The sequence below is a fragment of the Schistocerca nitens genome, chromosome 8 (genome assembly GCF_023898315.1).
Source record: "Schistocerca nitens isolate TAMUIC-IGC-003100 chromosome 8, iqSchNite1.1, whole genome shotgun sequence".
Classification (NCBI taxonomy): Eukaryota; Metazoa; Arthropoda; class Insecta; order Orthoptera; family Acrididae; genus Schistocerca; species Schistocerca nitens.
The window spans coordinates 434,840,188-434,852,483 of NC_064621.1; the positions used below are offsets into that span (position 1 = coordinate 434,840,188).

The window sequence follows — 12,296 nt, forward strand, 5'->3', positions numbered from 1 at the left end:
TACTTTTGCCTCCATATGCAGTTTCCTCTTAGTAGCACTAGACACTCTAATTCCTTTTGTTACCCAGGATCTACTTTTTTGTGACCTGGTCCTCACTGTTACAAAAGGGAAGCATTCATTGAATATACCCAAGAGTTCAGTTCAAAAGTTATTGTAATTGTCACTTGTGGAAGTGTGTTTGCTGACTGTCCACTTGGTTTGGCTTAGTTTTTTGCAAAATACTTCCACATTTTCTTGACTGAAATTCCTACATCTTTTTGTTGTGCAGACTGAATTTTGCTTTGGTAGTGATACAAATAGCGCTTTATGGTCTGATACTCCTAAATCTAGAAGAAACTTTTCTTTTACATAATAATTATAACTACTTACAATATTGTCAATACATGTTGCAGAGCTTGCTGTAATTCTTGTATACTGATTGAAATTGAGATTTAGCCCATTTGTGGCTACCAGGTTCTTTAAGTGTGAAGAAAATTTGTCATCAGTCCTTACATCTATGTTGAAGTCAGCACATATAACCACTTTCTTGTACAGTTTCTCACATTTTAATTTATGTAGCAATGTATCAAACTTATCTAAAAATACAGAGCTTATATGGAACCCAGGGGTGCGATATATGCTGATAATTAGTGTGTTATAGTCTTTAAGTTCTATACAACTACTTTCAAATGTGCCTTCTTCATTCAGATGGCTAAAATTCTGTCTGATATCATAGTCTATCGTGGAATGAACTAATATGCAAGAGCCTCCATACCCATTGGTCCTACAAAAGCTGGTAGCCAGTTTATAACCTGTAAGTTTATTTAGGAGACTGATATTTTCAGATTTTAGCCAATGTTCATTAAGGCATATTACTTTAACAGATTGTTTCACACTTTCTAGCAAAATTTCTATATCATAAAGCTTCCTGATCATTCCTTCAGACAGACCCCTTATGTTCAAGTGCATAACGAAATTACTGCTGCATATATTATTAGGTAGAGGGTCTTTAAAACTAATTTGACTATAAAGTAACGGAACGTCCACCTGAGTGTTGACTGCTTGTTCTGGATTCGTTGTATTGGGCCAAATTCGGATAGAACTGGCCCCCTTCATCAGTTTCCCTGTGTGTGAGCATCTGGATGATGAGTAGGTACAGTTTTCTTGACGATAATTTCGGTATTTGCTGTATGTTCTGAGGCTGGTTCTGGCACCGTCTCATCTTCTGGACGTGATGTTCCTGTTTGAGCTGGCGCTGTGGCTGCGATTTTGAAATTGTTTTCTCGTTTATCCATTTCCTTGGTCGAAACTGGTTGCACAGTAATTGGTTTTCTTGCAACGTCGTCGTCTTTTTGTATTAATTTCGCTAGCATTTTGCCAACGTATGACTTGCCAGCGTTATTATAATGTAGTCCATGTTTCGTAAACAAATCTCTTGCATCTGGAAGATCAAGAAATGTTACATTTTGTTGGGACTTGCATATTTTGGAGAACTGTCTGTTTACTTTTGCAAGCTCTGATGTAAACAAAAACAAATATGGATCTGATGTGAACCTGTTGGTTCAAAACCAGTGGTGGTTCTATTCATGTGATTAAATAGCATTATTGGAAGTGTCTAATTGCCGTTTCCTTCTCTGCAAGAATGAACCTGAATTTTGTACACCGCCACGGGCTCAAACTGTCAGATTTCGGGGACAGCTAAGGGCTTGGAAGAGCAATTGAATGGAATAGATAGTCTCCATCAGCTCTTATAATTCCAATCTGTTTGCTGTACAAGTTGGTGATAACTTTTTGCTAACTGTATAATATCCCTGCTCTCTCTAGAATTTGAGTGTGTGTTCCAATGTCGTCAAAAGCTTTCCCTAAGTCTAAAGGTGTTATAAACATAGGTTTGCTTTTCTTCAGTCTTCTAAGATAAGTTGTAGGGTCAGCATTGCTTCATGTTTTCTTATATTCCTTAAGAAATCAAACTGACCTTCTCAGAGGTTGGCTTATAACATTTTTTTCAGTCCTTATGTAAATAATTCATGTCATTATTTTACTACGATAATTTATTAAACTGATGGTTTGGTAATATTAATAGCTGTCAGCAGCTGCATTCTTTTGAATAGGAATTAGTACATTCTCCTTGAAGTCTGAAGGTATTTTGCCTGTCGGATACACCTCGCATACTAGGTGAATAAATTTGTCATGGCCCTCTCTTGCAAGGTTCTCAGTAATTCTAAGGGAATGTTGTCTACTCCAGGGACCTTGTTTCAACTTTGGTCTTCTAATGCTGTGTCAAATTGTTTTGTAGTATTGTATCTCCCATGTCAGTTCCATTTTCTCTTCTATTTTTGTAAAATGGTCTTAAAGCCTGTTTCCTGTATGTAGCCCTTCTTTGTGTGGTACTGGCTTGCTATTACACCAATTCACGCTTCATGTCAACCATTTTTTAGATGTCTGTATTATCTTTTCCCAGTTTCGTTTGCTGCATTTTTGTATTTTCTCCTTTTCGTAGTTAGATTCCTTATTTTGTGTAGTATCAAAGGATTTCTGCAGGCATTATTTTTTCATTTGTTTGATTAGCTGCTGTGTGCGCTATTTCATCTGTCAAGTCTATCCTTCCGTCTTGTACTTTATCCTGTACCACGATCCAGTCAATTATTTTTGTTGAGAATCTTAACTTCTGGTTCTTCAAGCTTATTTATGACCCATCTCCTTAATTCCCTGCAATTCATTCAGATTTAATTTGCTGTTCATAACCAATAAATTATGGTTATAACCCATACATAACCCCCCCCCCCCCTCCCTGAAACGTTTTCCAGTTTAAAATCTTCTTTCAAAATCTGTTGTACCATTATGTAATCTGTTTGAAACTTACTGGTGTTTCCAGGTCTCTTCCATGTATATAGTCATTTATCATTATTTTTAAGCAAAGTATCAGCAATGATTACATTGTGCTCGGTGAAAAACTCTACCAGGCAGTTTCCCTTTTCATTCCTCTCCCCCCCAGTCCCTGTTCTACTGCTATTCCTGATCATCCTTTTCCCATTATCAAAATCCAGTCCGTAGTTTCAATATATGTGTAATTGTGTGTCCACCAAACGTATCTTGAACAATGCTTTTTAAAATTGTTGGAAATTTATAGCTTCTTAAATAATTATTGTGCAGTGCAGTAGTTATAAAAGAAAATCAATGTATTAATTTTATTTTGCATGATTAGGCACTTGTCTTTTAACTACTCTATTATCTTTGCGTGAAAAACACTACCGTTGTAATTTCTTTGTGTCTTCAGCTTCCGTCAGATATGTCCATAACATGGAACTCTCGACTTATGAAAACTGCTGGTCTGTGCTACAACAAATATAGTGCTAATAAGCGAACGTCGAGGATTGAGTTATCAGTAAAGGTATGTTAATAAAATAGATTTGTGTTATATCATTCATATATTGTAATACTTCAATATTTGCTCTAAAAGTCTTGTGATCAGCCATAGTGTAAACAAACAACAGGGGGAAAAAAGAGGAGTAGGGGAACAGGCCCCCATCTCCCTCTCACAGGGGTGGCAGCCTATATCTGTTTTCTCTGCTCCTTCGAAAGCAGAACTGATAAAATTAGCAAACTTTTCTGGTCAGTCTTGTAAGGGCCATATTCGTACCCTGTCGTGAACCAGGATTAATCTCTTCACTCCCTTCAATGTAAGAAAAGAACACACACACTATTTGGTAACAACTAAAGTGCAATTGTTTGCTGAAGTTGACAGGGTCATGAATGTTGCAGTTGAGGCCCAATATCTACACCCATCAAAACACCATCTAAAATTGCCATGATAACGTGTCAACAAAACTATCTATTCATAGTGTAATTTACAGTCACTTCATTTCTTTGAATCATGTGTGCAACAAAACTAGTAAAAAAAATAATCTTATTATGCAGGATGCCTATGACATGGAGAAGGAAGATTTGAAAACTTTTCCTTTTTTCTCAATAAAAGAGCTTAGGATAGACTTGCAGTCATTTAAAGCAATAAAGTGGCAAAGTGGGTTCTCGAGAGCTGACTAAATAACTCTTTTTACATGCCAAGATATGTGGGCATGTTTTCCTTAATTATGGAGCGACATAGGTAACTCAGTTACTTGTGTAGCCATGTGTGTGTGTGCTGGGAGGGGGGGGGGGCGGCTTGTTTTCATCTGAGTGGATACTGTACATCTTAAAACCATAACCTATATCTAAAAACAAAGATGATGTGACTTACCAAATGAAAGTGCTGGCAGGTCGACAGACACACAAACAAACACAAACATACATACAAAATTCAAGCTTTCGCAACAAACTGTTGCCTCATCAGGAAAGAGGGAAGGAGAGGGAAAGACGAAAGGATGTGGGTTTTAAGGGAGAGGGTAAGGAGTCATTCCAATCCCGGGAGCGGAAAGACTTACCTTAGGGGGAAAAAAGGACGGGTATAAACTCGCGCGCACACACACACACACACACACACACACACACACACACACACACATATACAGACACAAGCAGACATATTTAAATATGTCTGCTTGTGTCTGTATATGTGTGGATGGATATGTGTGTGTGTGTGTGTGTGTGTGTGTGTGTGTGTGTGTGTGTGCGAGTTTATACCCGTCCTTTTTTCCCCCTAAGGTAAGTCTTTCCGCTCCCGGGATTGGAATGACTCCTTACCCTCTCCCTTAAAACCCACATCCTTTCGTCTTTTCCCTCTCCTTCCCTCTTTCCTGATGAGGCAACAGTTTGTTGCGAAAGCTTGAATTTTGTGTGTATGTTTGTGTTTGTTTGTGTGTCTGTCGACCTGCCAGCACTTTCATTTGGTAAGTCACATCATCTTTGTTTTTAGATATATTTTTCCTACGTGGAATGTTTCCCTCTATTACAACCATAACCTTTAGAGAGTGCATCCATCAGGGGCTAAACAAGGGATCCCACAAAATCTTGTGATGTGGTTCACATATAATGAACAAGGGCCCTTGTACCAACAGTGTCATACAAGGTCATTATGTTGATGGTGAGGATAGTAGCTTCCTGTTGTCTCCTTGTTGGATCCAGCATCTGTACCTACCTTGCAACACTGCCCTTTTTTAATCTTTCTTATCGGTCACTCTTGAACACCTGTTCTTCAGTCCTCTGGCTATTAGAGTACTTTTGGGTGGAGAGTGTTCTTCTTCTTCTTCTTCTTCTTCTTCTTCTTCTTCTTCTAACTTAATGAGACTGTGTAACTTGTAACTGAAGTGAGTAGGCAAATTGAACAAGCCAGCCAAGGCATAAGGCCTGGAGCTGGCAGTCCCCCACCCCATAAGTTTTGCTCTGGTACAAGGTGGTTTCCTGTACATGCAACTTTGATATTACTCGCAAGCTTCACAGAAAAAGAAAACCATATGGAGCTAAAAAAGAAAGAAATTCAGTAGACATGATAAAAGTGTGTGCTGAAGTTAGAAACACTCAGTAGTAAGACTGCTGCAATTGCCACTTCAACTTACAATGTTACCATGCAATTCAAAACATAAATAAGCCTCAAGGAAATAGTTCAAAACCTGTGTGCATTGTAATAACATTGTTCTTTTCCAGTAGATCAGTTTGTGGAAGATGAGGTCATCCATGTGAACTAGCAATTTAATTCAGGATTCCATCCACTCCAGGTTCCCCATATTGGCAGAAACACAAGAAGAGGAGGTGGATAGGGAAAGTGTTCACTGTTTAGACTGCTTCTATACTGCAATGGATTCAAAATAGATTCAGTGAGCAAATGGATGAACTTAAAATCTTGAAGCTGTCAGTGTTGGGATATTTGTTTCCCAAAACGAAATTGTAAATTTATTTTAATTCTCTTGCCGTGCATGTTTTATGCAACTCCGACCACCACAGAGCATTGTGTGGGGTAGTTGCAGAGGTGGTTGACAGATACAGTTAACCAGTGAGAGCACATTACTCTGAACTCTTAACTTGCTGGTTATCTCCTGTACCATTGCAGGAGCCTAGTCAGAGCAAACAGAGGGAGCAGTTATTTGACCAAAGTATACCCAGTTAGTGAATCTCTTCAATAGGTGAGTAAATCAGAGCTTCTGAATAGCGTAATATTGCAGTTATCTAAAATGATATTATATGAGGTGATGAGGAAACAGAAAAGGTGGCTTTCTCTCTTTCAAAAGATAGTGGATGAACATTCACATTGTATATTCTAATGTACTTCATACACCATACAGAGAAGCAGATACAATGAAGTTTGTTTACATTCAAAGATTCTTTTCGCCTTTGAGCATTTTATTATATTTGTAATCTGAAAGTGAATATTTTTTTAGACATGTCAAGTGAAAGAGCGGAGGACCAAAGCAAAGCTATATGTAGCTTGTTGAGTGGGCAGTTCTATGACACTGAATGAGGAATGTCTTATCTCCACAGTAATTTAAAACAATTCAGCAAAGATCACTATAATAAAGGTGAAGGATCAAAAAAAGTCTCAAAGTGTGAAAAGGAATGCATGTAAATCAAATTTTCTGAAGTACAAAAGGAATGCATGTACATAGATTTTCTGAAGATTATTGTATGTATACTTGAGGGTAATTGTAACAGGAATGAGGTGAATGATTATTTCGATGTGTCTCTCTCAACAATAAAATGTTTCACTAAGAAACTAAATACTTGATTAATTATCGATTGCCCTTCTGAAGATTTGATTGAAGTACAGTGGAATCAGTCTGTGCATATCAGTGGTGTAGAGAAATAAAAAGTTCATTTAATTTGTGCTATACATTACATATTTTACACATTCCCAAATATTGCCAGTGGAACAGCAACCAATACAATATTGAAAAAGTATGTTTTAGCATATAGTCGCGATTTATTTTTTCTCCTGGCTACTGGTTTTGGTACACACTGCCATTCTCAGGCCATCCCCTGGAATCCAGTTGTCATGCTTGCTTCCCAAGTAGGTGTCTCGAATACCTGGCACACTGACTGCGTGCCAGGGTAAGGTCTGATGATGGTACTGCATACTGAAACTGATAGCTAGTAGGCAAAATAAATAAACTGTAACTATAGACTAAAATACATATTTCTTGTTAAATATTTGTCGTAGTTACTTAATTTGTAAATGTTTTTATGTCTACAGTTATTTTTATAAATGAACAATAAGCTGATAATATATGAACTTGCAGAGAACGCATTAAGAGCAGAACTCATAGAGAAATACTATCCTGGAACCAAATACTGACAATGACACACAGTTTGCTATTTTATAATAATGTAGTGACTGTTCGTCAAACTTAATATAGATCCTCAGCATCTTTTGCGTATTGGAAAGTACTTATATATCTAAAAACAAAGAAGCTGTAACTTACCAAACGAAAGCATTGGTACGTTGATAGACAATAAAAACAATAAAAAACACACACACAAATTTCAAGCTTTGGCAACCCATGGTTGCTTCGTCAGGAAAGAGGGAAGGAGAGGGAAAGACTAAAGGATGTGGGTTTTAAGGGAGAGTGTAAGGAGTCATTCCAGTCCTGGGAGCGGAAAGACTTACCTTAGGGGGGAAAAAGGACAGGTATACACTAGAGTGTGCGAGTGTATACCTGTCCTTTTTTCCCCCTAAGACAAGTCTTTCCGCTCCCGGGATTGGAATGACTCCTTACCCTCTCCCTTAAAACCCACATCCTTTAGTCTTTCCCTCTCCTTCCCTCTTTCCTGACGAAGCAACCTTGGGTTGCCAAAGCTTGAAATTTGTGTGTGTGTTTTTTATTGTTTTTATTGTCTCTATCAACGTACCAACGCTTTAGTTTGGTAAGTTACAGCTTCTTTGTTTTTAGATATATTTTTCCCACGTGGAATGTTTCCCTCTATTATATTCAGAAAGTACTTAATATTAAATGAATGCTTCTCTCTATGGATGAGTGAGAGGCAAGGAAGTAACAATATTCTGAGGCCACAGAGGTAAGCTGTTGGAAATTCTCACTCCCTGTTCAACTGGAGAAACTTGGAGGCAGCTGTTATTTTCTCATCGCACACTTTCAGAAAATTACTGTAGATACATTGGTGTTGTCTTCAGTCCAAAGACTGGTTTGATGCAGCTCTCCATACTGGTCTCATACAGTACTGCTGTATGACCTTTGGAAAAACAACAGCTCTAGTTTCTCTATACTTCCTGTTGTTCACAGTTCCCATACAGCAAGGCTGATATACAAAGCCAGATTAGTCAAACTCTCTTGAGCAGCCACTAGTTTGTCTGGTCTGTCCTTTGTCTGTTGTCATTTTATGTATGGTAAGAATGTCTGTATCTTTGAGGCATGCTTACCACTCCACCTTAGCAAGATCCATGGTTCAGGGCCTCCATATCTTTGTCATTAATGTGCAGAATGTAATTTTCAGACTGTGATATACTTGCACCAACAGAAGTAGGAGTGTTCATAATTCAGAAGAAACACATTTTGACCTTGAGGTATGGTACACACCTCAGTGCTGTAAAGGGGATATTAGTTGTCATTCTTGCCTCGTTCTGTTGTCTTTGCTGATCTGCTCATTAGGAAGTGGGTGAAAAGAGTGTCTAGTAACCACTTGGAATCCAGAAACATAATGTAGATACAACACAGCCAAACAGGTCCTCAAAGAGGTATCTCATCAAAATGAGCCACATACTTTTCAGCCATTTGCTACAGTCTGCAAAAGTTGATCGAAGGGATCACTTTGTTAAAAAGAAGTCATTGGATATCATTGATTGTATGCTGGTCACTATTCACATTTAACAAGAGGTGGGATTCTTCCTACACGTCAGTAAGGGGGCCTTAAGATAGTGTAATTAACACTGAAACTGGTAGCAAAAATAAAACAAAATTGAAAATTTAGGCAGCTGAAGGTGTATTTATTTGACATTGTATATTGAACAGCTGAGGTTTTGCAACCATCCTATTTAAAGATGGACTTACAGAGATTTAATAAATATTATGTGCGAAATTTAAATGTCTTATTCAGATCCCTTACACTGAATAGTTGAACTTCTTTTTCCCAACATTTTTGTAATTTTACTTAGTGACAAAACCTTATGAGCTAATTGTTACATTTATTCTTTCTTACTCAAGTACCTCTTCATGATTTTTTTTTATGCTGGATCTTCTTTCCCGTCTGTCAGCTGCTTTTGTGAATAGTTTTATGTACACACACAACACTTTCTCTTTGCACCTTAATTTGGAACTAATTGTGTTTGAAATTGAGAGTGATAGTAACTTTCATGTTCTGAATAAAAGACCAAAAGAATTGTGGTTGAGCTAGGTGCTTTATTTGAGTGCATAATTTGAAAAAAAAGTATATTATTACCAGTTTCATTTGTGCCAAAGAATTGAATAATTATTCAAGTGGTTACTATCTCATACATTTGAAATATGAGCCTCATAAAAGATAAAATTTTAGTATACAAGCAATGGAAAATCCAGGATGGAATGTAACAATACCAGAGAAGGAAAGTTGCTACTCACCATATAGTGGAGATGCTGAATCGCGATATAAACACACACACACACACACACACACACACACACACACACCTGTAGTCTCAGAGAGCTGAGACCACACTGTGAACAGCAGCACCAGTGGATGATGGGAGTGACGACTGGGTGCGGGTAAGGAGGAGGCTGGTGCGGGGAGGGGGAGGGACAGTGTGGTGTGAGTGGCGGACAGTTTGTGGCCAAAAAACAAGTGGACCACCCTGATGCTGAACACTCTGCCAAACATGATATCCCTCATCTTAATGACTGCTTCACAGCCTGTGCCATATGGATCCTTGTGTGTGTGTGTGTGTGTGTGTGTGTGTGTGTGTGTGTGTGTGTGTGTGTGTCTACTGCTGACAAAGGCCTTAAATGGCTGAATGCTTTAATTGTGTGAATCTTTTTATTGTGCCTATCGCGACTCAGCATCTCTGCTATATGGTGAGTAGCAAATTTTAGTATATGTCAGATCTAAAATTGCTTACTCCTCAAAATAAATGAAACGGACAACTACAGTGCCAGAGAGGCATAAAATCACACATACAGACGTCACAAGAAATGTTTTTATAAAATTCTCAAAATGTGGTGTGCAAAGCATGAAAAATAAGTAGCTGGTGCAGTTTTTCATTATTTAAACCAAAGTTTTTGCAAATCTTTTGTAACACATTTCTCCTGCATCTTCTGTGAATTGCTTTGTTTACTGTTACTTAAATAATTCATCTTTTGTGTTGTTCTCCTTTCTGTCATTGCTCTGTCATCAGGACTTGCATTTTTCTCAGTTCTATTTAAATTGTTCTATAACATACTGAAGTACCAAACCTACATGTGTAGGATTGGCTTTATGCTTTATTAAAGTAAGATTTATTGCGAAGGAAGTAAAATCTAACTTAAACTATTTTTTCCAGGTTTGTGATTCAGCAGACAGACTCCGTGATACTCTAATCCATGAGCTGTGCCACTCTGCATCGTGGATTATAGATGGTGTGAAGAGCGGCCATGGACGTCACTGGAAGAGATGGTAAGCGGGGCGAATCAAGCACATTGGTTCCAGTTTTCTGTCATTGATCTGATCTGTGTGTTTGGGAGGGGGGGGGGGGGGGGAGACTGAGTTAAAAGGTGGTAATTGCATCTGATGCTCTTCAAATAAATTAAGAACAAGAAAATCTAATCTAACAAATTCCACATAACAAGAACATTGCCTGTCAAAAGTAACACTGGTCAGCACAGGAAAACATAAGTTTCATGCTACTGCTCAGAATACCTTGGCCTACTTACTTACACAACTTAGAGCTCTCATATTCAGTTATAATGCAAAATTAATATTAATTTTACAAACTAATTTAGCAGTTCTGATTATGTAAAATAGTTGAGAAGTAAACTATAGGTGGCTTATGTCTTTATGTTTAAATTTCTGTTCAAAATGTTAGTTAAGTGTAGCTATTGTAATACGTGTTCGTGCATGCGCGGAAAGAACTCGTCTGGAAGCTAGTGAAGTTCTCTGTTTCACTTATATGTCTATCAAAGGCTCAATGCCTCTACTATTGGTGAGTTATCTTTACTCTTAGATTATTTACGTTCTGCCAGAACTCTCCACTACCAGATTCTATATTCCCAGTGCTTGTTGATCTAGAGTTCTCTCTCAAATATTGATAAATTCCACACAAGTGCCCAAAGTTTCTAAACTTCATAAGTACAAGGTCAACACTGCTTAGCAAACATATTTCTAATGTTCACCTCCAGCAGTACTCTGCCATTTATAAACTGTGCAGGTTCTGATATTACCATCTGATTATAGAACTAACTTTCGTATTCATTACTTGAAATTTTGCGAAATATAAAATTTATGGTAGCTAGGGGATTCATTCTGAACAAGCTGATATCACGGAGTTAGTAGCATCAGGTGGTAATACAGAATTCCTATTTGTATAAAATAGTGCTTAGTTTCGGGGGTTGAACTGATTATTTCATAGGTTCAAATTTTGTAAATAATAACCTGATAATTGTATGTGTTTGGTCTTTTTGTTCATTAACTGTATTAGCACCAGACTTTAATGACACTGCTTGTATTTACATTTAAGATCTGTTGTATCACTTTCCACAAATTAAACATTAATACAACTCCATGGAACTAACTGCACAGCTGCCACCCAAAACATTTATAGGAATACAACAATCAAAATATTATAAAGCATTATTAGAACAACATAATTCAACTTATAATTAAAAATTTCTATGAGGAGGTACGAAAAAAAAGGAATGTATAGCACAACTCATTGCCAGTTCCGTGCTGCCTGTGTTATTGACCTGGCTTGTTCTGTTTATCTGCAGTGATTATTTTTGCTAACACTGTTTTGTTCTGTTCTTGTTTCATTTTTTATAATGGCAAGTTTAAGTGAACAATGTGCAGCTGTAAAATTTTGCTTTCTACTCGGAAAAATGCTGCTGAAACTGTTTCAGTGTTGAAAACAGCTTACCAAGATTACGCTATGGGAAAACCTCAAGTGTAAGAATAATTTGCTCAATTTAAAAAGATATGTCGATTGATGACAAATCTTGTTCTGGACATCCATCAGCTGCCTGAATCGACGAAAATATTGAAAAATTAGAGATCTTGTGCTCACAGTCCATTAACAGACAACTGATGAACTGTCAGATATTAGTGGGTTTATCTTGGAGCTTGGTTCAGTGATTTTTAATGGAAGACTTGGGAGTGGAAAGGTTTGCTGCCAAGTTTGTGCCTTGGGTTCTGACTGAAAATAAAAAGAAATGTGGAGTTGAAACATATCATGCTTTGAAACAACAGCTTGAAACTGATCCAGATTTTCCTTCCAA

The 12,296-nt window shown here is 37.5% G+C and overlaps 1 protein-coding gene across 1 annotated transcript in view; it reads left to right on the forward strand.

Annotated features, from left to right (window-relative positions):
* LOC126199196 (germ cell nuclear acidic protein-like) overlaps window positions 1-12,296 on the forward strand; it is an 86,989-nt gene that overhangs the window by 50,713 nt on the left and 23,980 nt on the right. Inside the window, exons 8-9 of the mRNA XM_049935976.1 lie at window positions 3,257-3,370; window positions 10,370-10,482. Coding sequence (XP_049791933.1) covers window positions 3,257-3,370; window positions 10,370-10,482 — 227 coding nt within the window. The remainder of the gene's footprint in view (window positions 1-3,256; window positions 3,371-10,369; window positions 10,483-12,296) is intronic.